Source organism: Lycorma delicatula, chromosome 2, assembly GCF_047948215.1.
Source record: "Lycorma delicatula isolate Av1 chromosome 2, ASM4794821v1, whole genome shotgun sequence".
NCBI lineage: Eukaryota > Metazoa > Arthropoda > Insecta > Hemiptera > Fulgoridae > Lycorma > Lycorma delicatula.
The window spans coordinates 84,032,102-84,053,575 of record NC_134456.1 but is presented as its reverse complement, the minus strand read 5'-3'; the positions used below and the strand labels follow the sequence as shown (position 1 = coordinate 84,053,575).

Genomic DNA, 21,474 nt, shown 5'->3' with positions numbered 1-21,474 from the left:
TATCCATTTCATGATATCATCTAAAATTGTATTAATATATTTATACACCCGATAATAGCTTCTATGTTGTTTGATAATAAATCTTTAGAGTATAAAAAATTTAAAGTATGACCGGGACTCAAACACGGAACATGTAAGGTAGAAGAGACCAGTTACCGTCCCCATAAGGAGGTCGGTAAAATGATAGTAATAATAATAATATTACTTAACCTGTTACTTACTCTATAATATTACCTAATGTTGGTAATGGATTATTAGTTTTATTTCGCTAAATTTAGGATGAGGATTAGATTTAGGATTATAGATGTTATCTTGCAGTAATTAAAAATAACAAGATAGTCAGTAGATTTTGATTAAAGTAACTTTTTGATTTATTCGTATAATCTTGGAAACGAATATGACCAATACAAATTTCGATAATAATAACAAAGACGATTTTAATTTTAGCTACATTAATCACACACACATTACATCATACACATCCTTTTTTTCCTGTTTAGCCACCGGGAATTACCGTTCAGGTATTACTTCAGAGGATGAATGAGGATAATATATATGTGTGTAAATGAAGTGTAATCTTGTACAGTTTCAGTTCGACCATTCCTTAGATGTGTGATTAATTGAAACCCGACCACCAAAGAACATCGATATCCACGATCTAGTATTCAAATCCGTATAAAAAAAGTAACTGCCTTTACTAGGATTTGAACGCTGTTACTTTTGACTTCCAAATCAGCTGATTTGTGAAGACGCGTTTATCACTAGACCAACCCGGTGGGTTACATCTTAAACATCCAAAATTATTCTAGCTAAAGCGCGCGCGCTTTAGTTAATTCGCGCGGGTGAGGCGGTACTAGCGGCGACGGTCGGCACTAACTAAACTATTGTAATTTACACAACTTACATTAAACAAATTTCGCTTGTACGGTCGGCAGATTGGTGTAGTGGCGAGGCTTAACGCACCAGGTACCGGGTCAACCGGGCGATCGAGTTCGAGACCCAGCCAGACCGAGTTACTTTTTTACACCTTAAATATTATTAACTTATTTAATTCTACTGCTCACCTGTGACATCACAATATCATTTTTTTGGGGTGGAGGTGCGATTTTTCAAAGATTTTTTGCAAATATTATTTTTTAATTATTAAACAACGTGTCTAAGAAAAATATGATCTTAATTATGGGAAATCTCGAGATACTGAAGGTGATTTTGTTCAACAACTTTTAAGGTGAAAATTTAATGGCATCAATGCCCCATATATAGAAATAATATAACCAAGTTTGGTCAAAATCGGTTTAGTAGTTCTGGGTACATAATGTGATTTAGAGGCCGACACCGAATACATACACGTACGTACGAACATTAATATCTGGAAAATATCCGTTCGGTTTTTTGAGTTCCTTAGGTGTCAAAAAGTCAAGATCCGATGAAAACCGCATATGACCGATTACAGTAGAGCTACACCGTAGAGCTCACCTTGTAGAGCTACAGCACTACTCAGACGGGAAAGTAATTTTGTTTTACTATAAAGGCATGACTCCTTCAAAAGCTCTTATTAGAAATAATTTTGAAGTATATTTTAGATTATTTGCTTGACAAATATGTTTTGTATAAACTAAATAGTTTTCTATTAATTTCTACGATGTTATTTAAGTAAAACTATATTACATGGGTGTAAGATTTACTTCAATAAACTTCCCAGTAGTAAAAGTTCTATCGGGTCCTATATTAAATTTTATGAAGACATTTATTTTATAACACCCTGTTGATAAGTGTTTATGAAAATTAAGTGTTGAGAAAAATAATTTATTAAAAATGTGTATTTTTATGAATAGTTATTATTCAGGAGTTCAGATATATATGTACATAAAACATTCTACCGTATAAAATTGTTGAAAATTTCTTTTATCGGTACAATTCGTAATGCATACGGCTCATAGGATAAATTTTAGTGTTAATTACTTGATTTTTTTTTTTTTTTTTTTTTTTAATGGTAATTCTATACTAAATTTTTGAAGTATATAAAAGAGGTACATTCTAATAACCGTGGGCTGGCTATACTTTTTCGAATTCTACTTGTAAAACTAAACAAAAAATATCCTTAGGAAAATGGCAATTTCTCCTTCGTTATCCCTGTGCCCGCCATTTTGTTATTTTTATATCAAAATTTATCTCAAATTTCTATAGAGAAATTACATTAATATTTGGTAAATGTCTTGGTAATAAAAATGTAAAATTAGAAGAAAAAAATCAGGAATTAAATACCTTCGCAAATTACAAAATAGCGGCCATATTTTTTCTCAATCAGTTATATCTCCGTAGATATTAGTTTTGCCAAAGTTTATGTTTGGCTAAAATATTAAATCTTTTATTTAGAACAAAATGACGTTTTATTTTTTTAAATCTGTTAGCAAAGAGCCGAGTTATGGCAGAAAGTTTATGTTGTAATTTTGTGTCTGTTTTCATATCCTCCACTTATTCAATTCGATTAAATATTAATTGTTTTTACTTATTGTTAATTCTAGTATTGTAAATTAGTATCTAAATAATAATTTTCTCGCAATAAAATTTAATATTAATAATAATAAAACAATTGATATTAATTTTTCACTTTTGAATAATTTTACACAGCGACTATTACTGCTGATCATGTTAACAATGTAAAAATGCAATGCACATTTTTTAAAAATAAACGATATGATTTTAAAGTAATTTAAATTCATTGTTTACTTATGAGTGTTTGCTTAACACTCAGTGTTATTGGTTTATTTTTTAAGTTTTGTTGTTTTATCATCATGAAGTTTGAATAGTCTTTTGCGGAAATGTATGACAAGCATTTAATGTATGGTTTAGCTAACTGCAACAAGGCAGAAGCAAAAGACTGTATGAAAACAGGTTTCCTAATATACGTGTGCCAAATGAAGAAACTTTTGAAAGACTTCAATACAGTTTAGGGAAACAGGTTCATTTACACCAGAGAATCATGACTGTAGTAGACTAAGGAGTACTAGGACTACTGAATTAGAAGGAAGTGTTCTAAATCGTGTGGAAGAATCCCCTGATAAAAGTACACGTTCTCTGGCAATACAAGAAGGTATCGGCTACGTAAATAAGTGGCGGATTTTAAATAGTAACTGTCTTTACCCTTATCAGTTCCAGCGCGTACAGGGATTGACTGCTGATGATTTTCCACGTAGAATGGCTTTCTGTAACTGGTTTTGAAGAACAATAATTGAAAACCCTTTATTTTCGGCAAGGATTCTGTTCGCAGATCAAGCTTCTTGCAGCAGGAATGGTGTTCAAAACTACCACAACCAGCATATCTGAAGCGACGAGAATTCTCATGGTACCTTCCAAAGTAGCCATCAACAAAGAAATATATGGATAGGTATTTTTAATGACTATCTTTTGGGTCCTGTTATTGTATTAAATTGTTTAAATGGAAAAAATTATCTTGCTCATTTGATCGAAAATTTTCTAGATTGTTGGAAGACCTACAATTAAGAGGAAATATGTAGTTTCACCACGATGGAGCTTCATCAAAATTTCACTCATTTGGTAGCAGATTTACTGTAGGAAACTTTCTATGAAAAATGGATAGGCCGCGGAGGGTCAGTGCCCTGGCCTGCCGATAACCTGACTTAAACCCTCTGGACTTTTATCAGTGGGACCATTTGAAACATATTGTTTATTCAACTCCAATACTCAACATTAAAGATCTTCATCAAATGATCCAAAATGGATTTCAAGAAATTAGGAATACTCCCGGAATTTTTGAACGGTTAAGACAATCTGTCCGAAAAAGACTGGATACTTGTGTAATTTCTAATGGTGGACACTTCGAACATCTCTTATAACTTTTAACACTTGTTAACTGTTTATTAAAAAAAGAAAAAATACACCTAACGTCGTTCTACAACAATTAATGTAAGATTATCACAGGTAGTTGTTTTATTTTTTTTTTAATTATTAGGTCTGTTAATGTGACAAAATTATTACCTAATTTGATAGTAATTTACTATACTAGAATTAACAATAAATAAAACAGTTAATATTTCATCTAACTGTACGTTAAGTGGAGGACATGAAAACAGACACAAAATTACAACATTAATTTTCTGCCATAACTCGGTTACTTGTTAACCGATCTTAAAAAATAAAACGTCATTTTGTTCTAAATAAAAAGGTTAGTATTTTAGCAATAATATACATTTTGATAAAACTAATATTTATGGAGATAAAGCAGATTGAAAAAAAAATGGCTCCCATTTTGTCATTATCGAAGGTATTTAAGCCCTGATTTTTTGATAATTTTAAATTTTATTACCAAGACGTTTACCAAATATTAATGTGATTCCTTTACCCAAACTTGAGATATAAATCTTTATATAAAAATAACAAAATGGCGGACAGGGGGAGAACGAAGCAGAAATTCCATTTTTCTAAGAATATTTTTTTAGTTTTACAAGTAGAATCCGAAAAAGTATAGCCAGCCCACCATTTTAGAAATATTCTGTATGTATTACCCAGTCGGGCCTCCCTCCAGCTTGCTTTGCTTGCCATTACCGAATAGCCTGGAGTGCTGCAATGTTCGTTACCGTCATGGTTGTGAGGATAATTTTGATAATAATAATTAAAGAATTCAGACTTTGTAGAAACCTGAAAAAGAATCTAAATTACAAAAGACAGAACAGTAGTAGCTATGTTAACTAAAGTACACAGAATTTTTTTAAAATTATTTTCGATCGTTTGTTCTTGCGTGATGCGAGAACATACAACAAACAAACAGACGGACAAAGAAACAAATTTTTGGCTTTATGTATAAGATATATATATATATATACTCTTTTTTTCAATATCTCTGATGAAATGGTTGGATTAAAAAATTGAGTTCACAAATCGTCTGTAACTTTTTTTTCTTAACTTGTTTGCATTTTCCCCCCTAAAACTATTGAAGGTATATCTCGGAGGCTTGTTTGAAAATGAGTAATTTATTAATTATTTATACATCACATTATTTAAAAATAAATAAGTTGACCATTTCCCAATGTACGATTTTTGACCTTTTTTTAAAACTTGATTCACTGATAGAAAATACATATTTTCCTATCTTCCGGCTACTTAACGCCCTACTTAATTTAGGTTTTTTAATTTACAAATGATAGAAGTCACCAAGTAGATTAGGTGATAAAAACAAGCATAGTATTTTTACGAAAATATATCGGCTTCTGCCGTTAATTATAAATTGAGCAATGGACATATGATAGCAAGAAGTGCGACCAACATAAAAATACACAACTAATAAATTATTCCGTCTATCATGCCCTCGCAAATCTTCACGTTTGTGTAACTTTTCATTACAACAATATAACCAGTTAGTAAATATATGACAAGTGAGCGGTCTCCCGTGGACCCCCAGGAGTCCACGGGAGACTCGACGGGGGTCTACGTTGGCGTGACAAAAAATGGGGGTTCATAATTCGTAAGCGGGGGTCCACGAAAGTTCATCTGGTTTCGATAGTGAAGAACTAAAATGTTGGCTTGATTTTGCGTATCAATCTAGGCAGATAATGTTTTGAGAAGCTCAGCGACTGTTACTTGTAAAAACTTGCATATTCCATATTCAGTACAACGAACGTGTCGAGACTTGCAAAGCGCCACCGCTGCCGTCCACAACACTTGTTCAGACGAGCAAAGGGACGAAATACGACTTGTGGTGTGTGTGCTAGCAATCTTGCATGAACTTGTTTGATTCTTCACTAATATAAATACGATTGTCAAGGATAAACGTTACTCATTTGTTTCCGGAATTTCGAAAAGAAAAGTAAGGTGAATAGATGTTAGCGTTTGCCAGTGTCGGAAAAACTAGTAAGTACTTACCTGCAGGGGGTCCACCGGAGCTAGTACACTAGCTGCAGGGGGTCCACCGGAACCAGCAAAATTTTGAAAGTGGTAAAAATAAGTTTGGGAACCTCTGCTTTAGGGCGACCGAATGAGGTGGTGGCGGGAGAAATGCCAAGCAAACAAAAAACAACATAACCAGTGAAATTTATTTCTGTAAGATCGATAGTTTTTTCTAAGCTTTGCAAACACTTGTCAACAATTTATTTACATGCAATGTTACAATCGTAAAATTTGTAAATGGTAGTTTGATTTTGTTTTTAATAGATAAACTCGATTACAAGAAACAAAGATTTGAGATTGTTAACTCTATTTAGTAGGAAATCACTCAAACTATTAACTTAAATGAACTGTTTCAACTTTCATCAAGCTGAAGGCAAGAAAAAAAAATGTAGTCGGGCCACTTATAGCTGTAATTGTTATGTATTACACTTTTAATAAATATTATACAGTAGTACTTACGATTACGTAATACCACTTATTGGAAATATATATATATATATGAATTACTGAATTGTGTGTTTTTTCAACTTTTGAAAGCATGTGAATGGATTTTCATACCAAATGTAACCTTTATTTTAAGGAAAATTAAAAGGTTCCTTAGTAAAAATAAGTGCTGAAAGAAGAGCACACAGGTCTTTCACCTAGGTTACCAAGTTCATACCGGTCTTGTTTTTTTTTAGTAATCCTTAATTTTATCATGTAAAATTGTATGAGAAAATTTCCTTATCACTCGAATAGGTAGGGTCTTAGTTAAAAATGATTCATTATATAATTTGGACGCAAGTGATAGATCAGATTACCATACGGTAATCTGATCTATCGGAAGTGATAATCTTAAATTGTTTATAAAATTCAAGTAACAATGATCAGCATGACACATGCTGACATTGCATGACACATGCTGACATTGCATGTCAGCAAACGTCATTGCTGTCGTTGCAGTCAGCAAATGTCAGCATTGTGTCATGCGTGCAGCATGACACAATACAACAAGCAATGATACAACACAATAAAATGATACAATACAATAAAATGAAACAAATATCTTAGAAAACCTTCACCTCTGATTTTTTTTTTAACTATAGATACAGAGTGCGTTGTATATGTGTTCTATACATTTGTACAGTTGCCAAATCATCGGTTGGACGGTAAATGACCCCAAGTAGAATTGTTTAGAATTAATTGCCTGTTGAAAAGAATGAAGAATTGTAATACTATATAAACTTTTAAAAACATTTCTTGGAGATTTTATATTTTATCATTTACACTGAATTTAACATATAAATGTGATGTATTTTTAAATTATTTTTAACAATAAAAAACGAAATATAATTATGTATTCAAATGTTACATATTTATGTCTTAATTCTGTTAACGTATTACATAATAACCGGTTGGTGAATAACTTTCGCATTGTGGAAAAGTTTTATGTTAGGTTAGGTGAGAAACAAGGTTAGGGAATAAAAAAAAATGCTATTTTAAAAAACCTTCTTGTCTTCATCGCAAATAGTTTTATTTCAGCACTTCATTCCGTATACATATAAATTATATTATTTGATATTTACTCTACTGTATACAATAATAAACAAAAAAATTAATTTAAATTCTTGCAAACGAGTATTTTAATAGAATTTCTTAGAATATAAACAGAAATTGATTTTTTTCCGCAAAAAAACCTGTTTGACCTTCACGAATAAATACTCACATCCAATTCGTTACATTATTTTTAACATGTTTTGAAAGATATAATTTACCTATGCCCATGATAAATAAGTTTATGCTTACATATTTTTCGACTCTTAGTTATAAAATACTAATAATATGTTTACAATAAATACGTATTTCATAGTTTTTACGAATATTTTTAGTAGCATTGTTAAATTTAAGAAACAGTCTTTAGTATTTAGTGTGGAAATGTTTGTACACTTTTATTAAATTTAATCTCAGTAACATAAAACTAAATCTATTATTTCAATGAATTAATTACACTTTGATACCTTAGTAATGTTTATTTTTGTAATATCGTTAGATTTCGATTTTTTTTAAAATTATTTATTCGTTTGATTTACAGTTTACTGTAGAGTACTAAAAATTTTCTCAGAGAAAGACTCTATTTTGTATTAAAGCATTTTAAATTTTCTAATGTAATGAGTATTGAAAAATTATAGTCAGTCGCAAAAATGTTTTAAGAAAAAATTTAATTACACAAAATATAATCTTTTTAATTATTTTAAAATGTAATTCAAACAGGCTATGAAGTGTTTGTTTTGTTTTTTTTTTAAAGTTATAAATAAGTTATTTTTAAGTATCATCAATTACATAAGTTGTTAGCTACTACATTAGTATTGATTCATTAAAAATTCATCAAATCCCAACCAGCACCTTCGATATGCATGCAAATATCTTATCGTCTGTTTATTTAAGCAATCAAATTTGGTGAAACTTATTTTGATATGGCATACCACTGACACGGTCTCCTTTAAACATAAGAAATATCAGTTATTATACCTATGAATTAAGACTTGAAGGCCACAGATCATTAGCAAATGTTACAGGTTTCACTTATCACATAAAAGTTGACAATGGTTAGATGAACCTTGCGATGCCCACTGGTCCTTAGCCAGAAGTTGAAAAATGATGAGAACCAGTCTATCTAGAGGGTGTAATCATGTCCTATGTCTGTTGCTTGCCTCACCTATCTGTTTACAAACTGTGATTGTTGTGTTGAACTCCACTAAAAAAAGGGATTTTCTGTTTGGAGAACAAAGTATTCTTAAGGAATAGAACAAATAAATGAGAACAAGAACTACTGTAACATAATGTATGTACATTAATGAAAAAAAACAAGTGAAGGGAATGGTAGTTTGATTAATTAGCAGGTAACACTTAAGTAAGATTTTTTTAATCACGAAGACATATTTGATAACCCACCGGGGTGGTCTAGTGGTGAATGCGTCTTCGCAAATTAGCTGATTTCAAAGTCAAGAGTTCTAAAGTTCAAATCCTAGTAAAGGCAGTTACTTTTATACAGATTTGAATACTAGATAGTGGATACTGGTGTTCTTTGATTTCAATTAACCACACATCTCAGGAATGGTCGACCTTAGACTGTATCAGACTACACTTCAATTACACTTATACATATCATCCTCTGAAAGTAATCCTGATGGTGGTTCCGCAGGTTAAACAGAAAAAGAAAAGACACATTCTGGTGGATGGGACCATAGCCATCAGCAGAGTGATGGATAAAATTTAAAAGCTAATTAATTAGCTTCTTCAGTGTTGTTATTGCTAGAATTGTTGTTTGTTAATAGTGTTAACCTTATAATAGGTAGGAAATCTTTTTATGTATGCATTTAAATGCATGCTTTCTGTAATTTATTTTTAAGGGTATGAAGGAAACTAAAGAGAATAATATTTATGCAGAGATGTTATTTCTTATTTGAACATTTCAGGTAATTAATCATTTTTGTTACTCAACTAAGTTTGATTTGAAGACTGTTTTTCATTACTTCTAAAAAAAAAAAAAAAAAAAAAAAAAAAATTAACTGGCATTTGTTAATTATTGTTTTATTTTACAGCAGAGATGTGTTTTGAACATCTGAAAAAGACATTATTACATTTTAAAAGATTTAATATTAAATGACTTAATTTCAAGAAAATATTGAAAAATTTTTTTCAGCACGTTTTTTCAGGGATGATTAAACTGTCTTCAGTGAAATTACTGTAACAGTGTTGTTAAAAGGATTTAGAAACTTCTGAGTATATAACTGAATTATATGCAGTGTTTTTCATTTCAGTTTTTTGATGTATACAATGTTTATTTGTTTAATATGTATTTTTTTTCATTTTGTGTTAATGTAGGTGATAAAATATTGATATCTTGATTTTACATGCTACATGTAAAATGTGTGTGTTGTGGTTAATGTCCTAATATGCGACCCTGCTTCTATAAGTTTTTTAAACATCTGTTTCTGTTGTACTATATATAGCACCTGTACATATTCTTTGTATCTGTCAGTAAATATGCATCCAATCTGTTCAGTACAGTATTTAGTGGAATTATTGTAGTAAAATTATATACTCCTGGATTGCTGTTTTTGTTAGTTTGTGAATGCTATATATGAACTTACGCATAAACAAAAACATACCAGCACCTTAGCAGTATGTTGCTAATTAGCTCCAAAAGTACTTATGGAAGAAAAAGTTCTGATATTTTGAAAGCAAGTCATTTATATTTAATAATTTCAAGATCTTATTGTGGTTCACTATTCTGTACAACAAATTATTCTGTCTTCATGAATTCTTATAAAAAATTTATTACAGTTATCTTACCACTTTTACAATGAAGAAAACAATACAGTTATTAATAACAGAATATTTCTTCATTTGATTTCTCAAGTATAGAAATAAAATAAAATTAAATAATGGTTGCTGTTACTGTTAAACAACGGCAACTTGTTAAACAGAAACAAGACAGTACTCTATTATTAATAACAATAATTTTACTGGTAATAAATTTAATTAAACAACTTTCTAATCAAGCAAACCAATTGTAAATTCTTATGCATTTATTTGTCTGATCTAATCTCATTCGATATTTTTGGGCAGGACCCCATTTAAGAACCTTGTCTAGTGACTACAATTGCACTATCTCGAAGTTCAAGCAAGCTCACCCCAGACATTAGAGTATTTACAGAGTTTCAAAGTTGATTTGAAAATCTGATAAACCATAGTAACTATATTTAGGTCAGTATAAAATGTGTCTGTAATATTACATACGTGACAGTGTAGTAGTGGCTCTAGATTTCTTTCAGAAGGTTCTGGGTTCAAATCCTGATTACGTTTTTGATTGGATGCAAAAATTTACTTTTCATAAAAAAAAGGTAATCATTGTAATCTGGTGTTAGCCAGCTGTAACTATAAATGCATTTTTTAACAAATGGTATCTTTATAAGTCCTGGATTTATCCAAAAATAAAAATTAATTTATTAACAATTTAAAAACACTTTTTCAGAATCCAGAACCATTTGGCACTTGGTCCTCTGTTCGTGATGGAACTGCTGATCCTCCTGTTTGTCCACAAACAGGTAAAGGTGTTGGATCACCAGAACCAATTACAGGAAATGAGGATTGCCTCTATTTGAATGTATATACACCTGATGTGAGTTTGTTTTTCAATTTTTACTACTAGATTTATAAATATAATAATAATAATAATTTAAAAATTGTACTTTATAAATATACAAGATATGATTATTTTTGAAGTTATTTAATATGTAGTAGCACTTTTTTTTAGAAAGAAATTAATTTTAAGATCTGATTTCAAAGAAACAAATTTAAATAAATGTTTACCTATAACTTAATGATGAGTGATGATAGATTTAGCAAGTGGAACATAACATATTTTCATGGTGGTTACCTTTGATCAAAAGCTACCAAAAAAAATTTTCTTACGAGGTAATTGATCTGAAAAGCAAACAAATTTATTACTACATAGAAAAAAGAAAGCTTTAATTATAAAATAAATAAAAGCTTCTTAATGCAGCATTCACTTTTAAGAAAATATAAGCTATTTTTCCTTATTTTGGGCATTAATGATTTCTTATATTAGTGAGTTTTCAGTTAGTGTAGTGAATAAAGAATATATATGTAGTGTAGTAAATATATGTAATGAATATGTACAGTACTGTGCATATTATTAATCTGAACACAGATGTTATTTAACAAAATAAAACTATATTTAAAAAAAAAATATCATACCTGTACAATTTGTGATTATCTATCAATTCAAATGTCCCTCCTTTATTCTTAATCACTTCACATACATGATTTGACATCAATTCAACAAATGTATGACAGATTTTTTTTAACTTCTTCATAATGAAAACATACTGATATTGCTACAGTGAGGGCCAATTTTTGGGTACAATCCATTTTTAAGGATAGTTTGTTTGACTACTGCCCTTCTTCATCTATTTGCCGCAATACCTCTTCATTTGTCTTTATCCACCCATCTGATTTTTAACATTCTCCTATAGCACCACATTTCAAAAGCTTCTAATTTTTTCTTCTCAGATACTCAGATTGTCCAAGTTTCACTTCCATATAAAGCGACACTCCAAACATACACTTTCAAAAATCTTTTCCTGACATTTAAATTAATTTTTGATGTAAACAAATTATATTTCTTACTGAAGGCTCGTTTAGCTTGTGCTATTCGGCATTTTATATCGCTCCTGCTTCGTCCATCCTTAGTAATTCTACTTCCCAAATAACAAAATTCTTCTACCTCCATAATCTTTTCTCCTCCTATTTTCACATTCAGTGGTCCATCTTTGTTATTTCTACTACATTTCATTACTTTTGTTTTGTTCTTTTTTATTTTCATGCGATAGTTCTTGCGTAGGACTTCATCTATGCCGTTCATTGTTTCTTCTAAATCCTTATTACTCTCGGCTAGAATTACTATATCATCAGCAAATCGTAGCATCTTTATCTTTTCACCTTGTACTGTTACTCTGAATCTAAATTGTTCTTTAACATCATTAACTGCTAGTTCCATGTAAAGATTAAAAAGTAACGGAGATAGGGAACATCCTTGTCGGACTCCCTTTCTTATTACGGTTTCTTTCTTATGTTCTTCAATTATTACTGTTGCTGTTTGGTTCCTACTACATGTTAGCAATTGTTCTTCTATCTCTTTATTTGAACTCTAATTTTTTTTAAATGCTGAACATTTTATTCCAGTCTACGTTATCGAATGCCTTTTCTAGGTCTATAAACGCCAATTATGTTGGTTTGTTTTTCTTTAATCTTCCTTCTACTATTAATCTGAGGCCTAAAATTGCTTCTCTTGTCCCTATACTTTTCCTGAAACCAAATTGATCTTCTCCTAACACTTCTTCCACTCTCCTCTCAATTCTTCTGTATAGAATTCTAGTTGTAATAGTTAATAGTTGTAGTTAATTTATTATTGATTATTAGTTTCTACTCTTACTTTATTATTATACTTTAAAAATATACTTTCTTTATTAAAAAATATTCTTGTTTTTTGATTGAGTGAAGTAAGTTCTTGTTTCAACTTAACTTTTTGGTACTTTGTTAGTATGTTTGTGATGTGATTTTCTGGTGCATTTTCAAATATTTTTACAAAATTGTTCAGCCAGGTACCTTGATATTAGTTAGAATGACATAAATGTAAATTTCTCATAACATTTTTCATCCCAAAATAGCAGCTGCTGTCTTTCTTGGATAGACTTAATGAATTTCTTGAACTGCACTGATCTAGTGAAAGAGAGATTTCTGCATCATTTCATGCTGCCAGCAGAGTAAATACATGTTCTCTTCACTTCTAGTGCCATCCAACATTTTCAGTCTGTCTCGGCAGCTACACATAAGATCACTCTTTCACATTTACTCCATCTAAAACTTAACAAGTGTTTCTGAAACCAATCTGCTGCAAATGTGCAGCATCTTGTCTTTTTAGAGCACTATTAATTAATCTTACATTGGCTTTCAATAAACTTTTTTTTATCATTTTCGGCTAGCTATAAATTGATAGAGGTTATGGTTTAACCACTTTAGTTAACTGTTTTATTTATTTAAGTTGTCCACAAAGATCTTATTTAAAGATGTATTACTGCCTGCAACAATTTTTATTTTAAATATACTAGAATGCAAACAAAAAACTACTATATAGAATTGTTTGAAGAATAATCAAACCAATTCCAACTATTGAAAATTTGCAAAGGGATGGTAAAAAAATCACAAGATACTAAGTCTAAATAAAAATACTGATTGCCTTCAAAAAGTAATATTTTTATATAAAGTATAATTTGAGCTTAGACACATTTTACAGTTATGACTTATGTATACTGTATATTCGGGTTACACAAACAAAACCAAGTTTCAAGAAATCAAATTGCAAAGGAGTTTTCAAACAACAAACTGACCAAACTATTTCATTTTAACATAGCCTCTGTCAATATAAAGGTACATACCTTCAATCACTATCTTAACTTTTATATTAATGAATTCGTTAAATCAATTCTCATTTTTCAAAGATTATGTGAAATAATTACACATCTTACTCCATTAGCAGACTCAGCTTCGCACATGCAACACTTGTACGGATAGGTGGGAAGTCACTTTGTGCTAGTTATGAAATCATTAGAATAGATGCAACTTACCTTTTATGGATCTAAAACATAATTGTGGGTTCCACCATGTTAAAAGCACAGCTGTATACACCTCCACATCTGGCTGTTCATCTGCAGCACCATATCAGGGGTGATCATTTTAAATACTGATCGAACAGTATCTTGGAGCTGCTTTTTGTTGACATATTTTGGTTTTCTGATCTCTTCTTTGACAAAACCCCAATGTGGATTGTCAGTTGTGCTGAGGTCAATCTCAGCACACCAAAGCAATGGAGCTGACCAAAGCTTAACTGTACCTTGACTGCCAAAGCAATGACCCAAAGCAATGGGGCCGGTAACTCTTGTGACCCAAGTCCAATCTAGCATAAACGTGTAATCAAAGTCATTGTTACTCGACTCATTAACTGTGGCTGAATGAAAACATCTAATTTTCAAGTCCTTCTGCATATGGTCTTGCATTGTCGATCTTGGAATGTCTAACTCTGAAGAATGTTTGTGCACTGATTTCATTGGTGATTGTTGAATTGATGTCTCCACAGCAGTACACATCTCAGCTCGAGTGCTCAGCCTTCCACTGCGTGATGCATCAAGAACAGTTCTTGTTACAAAAACCCTCTTCTGCCAAGTCATAATGTTTGCCATGATCTTGACAGTTTCCCAAAATACGCAATGAAATCTTTCATAATGTTCTCCACTGTTTTCATAATATCCTCCAATGTGTGGACATTTGTGAACCTAAACAAAAGTTAAGAAACACTCTTTAACAGTGAACGCACTTTCATCCACCATCGTTTCACATTCGACTATGGCTAAGATCATCCCACCATGAATAAACAAACCGGACGATACCCGCCACGGCTTTTCCTCTTCACTTTTTCCAACAGCAGTGAGTGGTATCAGCGGTGAGAACTGGCAGAAGTAGAGCCTGATTAAGATGGATTTATTACAATGTAAAGCAACTTCCCGCCCACCCCCTACAAAGTAGTCATAAACATCAATTTAAAAATTCTACTCTTAGTGCTTTAAAACAATTTGAAAAAACAATTCCATATCTAACAGATAATTTTTGATAATATTTTACATATGGATGGATGTTCTCCTTATAAAAATCAAGTAAAAGATGTCTATCATATTTACTTTGACTTGAATTAAATGATTACTAACGGAAATGTAATTTAAATCTCACATCTTGTTTGGTTCCATAATAGTTTACAAATTTAAAAAGTCCTCCATTCCTTCAAAAATTAATGAAATTTCCATGTTAAACAATGTTACCCTTGAAATATCTTTTTGCTATCAAAATTTTAATAAAAAAAATTAGTGTGAAAACTTAATAATTTTTACAAATGTTAAACATGTATTAGACCACTGACAATGGTTAATATCATGACATAATTAATCAGTCAAAGTTTTAAAGGGCGAGAACCACACTATCAGTTTTTTTTTCTTATTTTATAAAAGTCTCAACTGAGGTAATCTCATTTTGAATGCAAGTTTAAAAGGAAAAAACAATAAATCATATAAGACCATATTTTTTATTTGGTATTATCATTAGATTAAATATCTCTGACCATTAAAACTGAAAGTCTCAGTTTCAATTTCTTTCAAGGACTGTATTTTCATTGTAAGACATAGCTAAATTTCAAGACATCCTAATCACTGAGGACCTTCTACCTTAAAGAAGAAAGAGAATTAATTGATTGATTCCGTAATATTAATACTATTTATCATTAGGTTTAAAATAAGTAGGTGTAAAATAATTTTTATACATTCTTAGTAAAGATAAATATATTTTATCTGGGATGAGAAAATTTAATCATAATATGCTAGTGCACAATTAATTAAAATTAACAATAGATTACTCTGATTTGATTCAGTTTGAGAAAAATTGTACCTTGATGGAGGGATATGTCAGTCCTTGCTATATTATGAAGTAAATATTCTGTAAACAAAATTAATGCACAAGTATATTGCACTTACTCATTGCAGGCATCAAAAGAAAGCAAATATCCTGTTATGTTATTCTTACATGGAGGTGGATTTCTGAGTGGAGGCTGTTTATCTGACATATATGGACCAGATATGCTACTCGACAAAGACATTGTACTGGTTGTTATAAATTACAGAATTGGAGTACTTGGTATGTAAACACTAAATAGTATTTAATATAATTAGTGAACTTAAATGTTAGTAACATTTTACAAAATATATGTTAATAAAATTCTGTATGAAATCAGAACTACGTTTCTCCTGCTGAGTTTAAGTAGCATATATTATATATTGTTCACTAAGTAGTACTTCATCCATCACTTTACACAGTCTCAGCCTTTCTTATGGTTGTGATGCCTGTAAAACAGATGTACTACAGAGACCAATTAGAATTACTTTTTTGAGAATTCATTCATGTATGGTGAACATAATGAAGTTTGCATTATAGGATTGAATATAACCAATATTTTTGTGGGCTTGACATGCTGACATGCAACCAAATATTTTTCTCAGTGAAGAAGACAACAGAAAACCACTTCAGTCCTCACTTTTCCTAGTAAAATCAGCATGGAATGCTTGTTAGGATGATGGTGTTAATTTTAGGAGTTACTTGTGGACTCCTGTTTCAGGTCACCTATAACCATTTTATTTTGAACACTTATCACACATACATACATTAAATCAGATTTTTTTATAGTAGAATATTGGATGACATAATTTTACATGAACATTAACCTTAGTCTAAATACAACAATAATAAAGAATTTTTTTTTTTTGTTAAATTTCTTTGTTACATTTATCTTTTGTAAATTTAAACAATCTTTAAAAAAAAAATTAATTCTTGAAAAACTGAACACTACCCAAAAAGTATTTTTTAATATAGTCTTACATACTTTCTAGTAAATGTATGTGTTATGAATATGTGTTCATAACTTTTCATGATTTAAAAGGTTGATTTGTTAGGTTAAGTAATTAAAAAGCTGTCTCTTTCATGTTTATTAAAAGTAAAGTGTTCCTTAAAACTCTCTTCGTGTTTTATTGTTTGAAAGTAGACTGAAAATTATAAAAATGTTTACACCTACCAGTTGTGTAACATTTTATCATTTCTAAAATATTTTCTGTAAATAATATCATCATAAATAACAATATGCTGTGTAATAAACACTGAAAAATATACCTGTGCACATTACTATAATTTAATAATATAGCTATACTATAAGAGTATTTATATATCTACAGTTTATAAACAGTTTAACTCATAGCAGTTTCTTGATTAGTTTAGAAACATGCTACTGCTATTCTTTTTCAGTGACTTAACCACACTAAGTTCATTCCTGTAATTACTAATACAAATTATGTATGGGTTTGCTTAGAAAAGTGTGATGTTTGTGTAGGGTTGAATCACTGCAACATTTATTATGGTCTTAATATCTTTTTTTAAATAGAATTTTGTGTGCAAGGAATGGAATATTTCTTAATAAATCTATTGGGTTATTATTTTGTGTAAAAGTCCTTAGTAATAATCATTACTAGTCATTGTTAATTTAGTAGGAATTTTTACCTTCTCGGTTATAGCAATATATGCTGCTATAACAATGAAATCTTGTGTAGTAATTTAGAAGGTATAACATTTTTTTTATTATTCTTTATGCTTACTCTCTCATTATGTATATACATGTGTTTTTTTATTTGGACATGCCGTTCTGTTATCTGAATTCTTGGATGTTGACTACATATTTTGTAAAAGTCATGAAAAACACAGAAAGATTTTCATTATACTTCACATATTATTACATAATATAAATTTTTAATTTATACATATTGAATTATCAACTCATAATGCCAGTTATGCAGAATTATTTAGGTAATTTTTTGTAAAAAAAGTAGTTTACTGAGATTTTTCGTTAACCTTTCTTAGTAAAATTCAATCAGCCATTCTTATTTGGATGCATTCCAAAAGTCTTTTAAAAACATTTTAAATGTAATATAGTTTTTCAACTATTTTTTAATGAAATTTGGAAGTTAGATTACTTGTTAATGAGTTAATTTGTTTAAACAAACTTTTGCTAATCGTTCCAATGCTTCCTACTTTTGAATTAAGCTTCCTACTTTGTGAATAGTCTAAATATTTCAAAGGGTTAATTATTGATGATTCACGGATTACTCTTTTCTTTCACCCACTATTTTGAATAATCATCTTGCTGAGTTCGTGTTTATACAGAGATATAAAACAGTTCCCCCTTAAGTCTGGTTTTATCCATTTGTTCTGTAAATATTATAATAAATTCTTACATCACATTATGCTTATATTTTACTGCACTAGCTGTACACCTGTTAATTTAATATACCTGTAATAAGTCTGACAGGATTTTGAAGTGCAGAAGATAAAGTATTTCTGGATAATTTTGATTTAAAACACTAAGTACTAACACTAAAATAGTTTAAAAATTATATAGCATTTTATGGTGGCAATCCTGATATTGTCATAATATTTAGACTTTGTGCTGGTAGTGTAGCAATGCAATTTAATTCTTTAGCTTCAATGACAAAAGGTAAATTTATAAATTTAATTATAATTTCAATCGATAAATATTAAAAATTAGAAAAAATTATTTTGCAGGATTTGCAAGCACTGAAGACGAAGAAATTCTTGGTAATTTTGGTTTGAAAGATCAGATTTTAGCTATGAAATGGATTCAAGAAAATATTGCATCGTACGGTGGTAACCCTGATAGTGTAACAATATTTGGTGTGTGTGCCGGTGGATCAAGTACACATTACCACACACTCTCACAACAGAGCAAAGGTAATAGTTAAATAAAAACAAAAACTAATAATACACTACATCAACAGATATAGATGGTGTGATACCTTTAATTTATAACTAGTTATTGTCAATTATAACAATAATGAACAGTTATTTACTAACAAATTTATTATTGAAAAAATAATATGAAAATCCCAGAGACATGAAGCTTCTTCAGTATTTGTGGAATCTAAGAAAACTATAATGACTTCCTGAAAGTTATAAAACTAAATCTATGATCATAAAAATCTTGTGTAGTAATTTAGAAGCTGTAACATTTGTTTTATTATTCTTTATGCTTACTCTCTCATTATGTATATACATGTGTTTTTTTATTTGGACATGCCGTTCTGTTATCTGAATTCTTGGATGTTGACTACATATTTTGTAAAAGTCATGAAAAACACAGAAAGATTTTCATTATACTTCACATATTATTACTATACAGTACATTTAGAAAATTATTGTCCTGTTAGAAAACACCTGAATGCATTATGCAGTTTAAAACACATAAATCGAACAGCTCAGACACATTGGTCAAACAGCACACAGTTTCAAATGAAAATGCAATAAATACTTATTAGCCCTTTACATCAACATATTCAACATTTACCACCATCTCATAGACCCAAATCACAAATTCATGAGCATTAACAACAAATACCTTGGTATTTTATTCATTCACAAATAAAGACCCATTTTAACTCATTTCAATGTTGCAAAATATAAAAGCACAAAACAAATAAAACAGTAAATAAGCAGGTCACAATTCAAATCTAGTACACCTTTTTACCACATTCTAAATACCATACATATCTTCTTAATTCAAAATACTCTTGAAACTAGTTTTAGAACAGCACCAATGACTAAAGATGGGTATTAGAGCTACTGAAAGTATTATAATGTATCATTTAAAAACTCTATGTTAAAAAATTAATTCAGTTAATAGTTTAAAATGTTTTAAAACATTTTTCGTTGCTGATAATCATAGACAAAAACTTATACAGTTATGTTATTCATTAAGGCTAAAATAAGATAACTGCTTACACTGCAGTGTAAGCAACTGCAGACTAGTTTCAAAATGAGGCTAGTTTTGAAACTAGGCAAAACAATAATTCATCTATCAAATAAATATTTTAAAATCTCTGTATGTTTGGCACTGTATCAATATATCATTCATTATCATTTCTAGGTTTATTTCATAGAGCAATAGCAATGAGTGGAGCAGCTGATAGCCCATGGGCGATATCAGCTCCAGGAAAAGTTTCACGGTATGTAATGAAAACAGGAGAAAAGCTTAATTGTTCTACTTCTTCAACAAAAGAACTTGCTGCTTGTCTATCAAACATACCAGCTCCATTGTTGGTTGAAACCGGTTTAAAATTTATAGTAAGTAAATCTCATAAGTAAAATAATAATAAAAATAGAAATTCTTAAGCGAATAAAGATTTATTGGTAAATTATACTACGTTTAAATGATTATATATTTAAATACGGATTAAATTAATAAAACAGCCCGATTCAAAGATGGCGCAAGTATCACCAAATTACTATGATATATGTCACTTATGATCCTTTAGATGGCGTGTTGCAAAGTTTCAGAAGAGTGCGTTTAGTTGTTTTTTTGTGGCGATCAGGTAAAGCAAACAAGTTTTGTTATTTCCTAAAAATAGGTAAAAATCAAGTTGAATTGTAGTAAACTTTACTTTAATAAACTTATACTTTGGTTTAAAAGATGTTACCAAGACGGACATAGATAGAATTAGATTCCACATTAAAAACCCACCAGGTTGGTTTAGTAGTGAACTCGTCATCACAAATCACCTGATTTCGAATTCCAGAGTTCTATACGGATTTGAATACAAGATCGTGGATACCGTTAGTTCGGTTTCAATTAACTACACATCTCAGGAATGGTCGACCTGAGACTGCACAAGACTACACTTCATTTACGTTCATATATATCATCCTCATTCATCCTCTGAAGTAATACCTTACGGTGGTTCCGGAGGCTAAACAGAAAAAGAGAAAGATTCCACATTAAAACGAATTTTCACCTTCGTTTTTGGTAAAAAAATGGGCTCCTAAATTTAAAAATCATCGTACATCTATTCAAGATCATATACACACTTGAACCGTTACGTCCGAAGAAATAAAAAAAAAAAAAATACACCATGATGTATTAAATGATTGCCGAATGAAGGTACGAGAGTTACTTGACATAGCAAATATCTCAACAGACCGAGTCTACTGCACCATTACAATTTAAATCATATTTTGGGTATGATAAACCTTTTCGTTCAGTGGGTGCCGAGTTTGTTAAAGGTCGATTAAAAACGCATTCGACTGAACATTTATAATGTTTAGACTCATTTAAAAGCTATTCCTCTGAATTTATTCGACATATTATAACAGTAGATGAAACATAGATTCATCATTAAGGGCCAGAGACTAAACGCAGTCCAAAAAATGGGTGGGAGTAGGTAGTAAAAGTGAGCCAAAGAAAACGAAAACGATTCCATCGGCAGGAAAAGTCACGGCTGTAGTTTTTTTTTTTAATTCTTGTAGTTTGGTGCCCATAGGCTACCTGGAAAAAGGTAGAACTGCCACCAG

At 30.3% G+C, this 21,474-nt stretch overlaps 1 protein-coding gene across 1 annotated transcript in view; it reads left to right on the top strand.

Annotated features, from left to right (window-relative positions):
• LOC142318961 (venom carboxylesterase-6-like) overlaps positions 1–21,474 on the top strand; it is a 34,204-nt gene that overhangs the window by 1,337 nt on the left and 11,393 nt on the right. The window contains exons 2-5 of the mRNA XM_075355675.1: positions 10,922–11,068; positions 16,056–16,206; positions 18,676–18,861; positions 20,054–20,250. Coding sequence (XP_075211790.1) covers positions 10,922–11,068; positions 16,056–16,206; positions 18,676–18,861; positions 20,054–20,250 — 681 coding nt within the window. The remainder of the gene's footprint in view (positions 1–10,921; positions 11,069–16,055; positions 16,207–18,675; positions 18,862–20,053; positions 20,251–21,474) is intronic.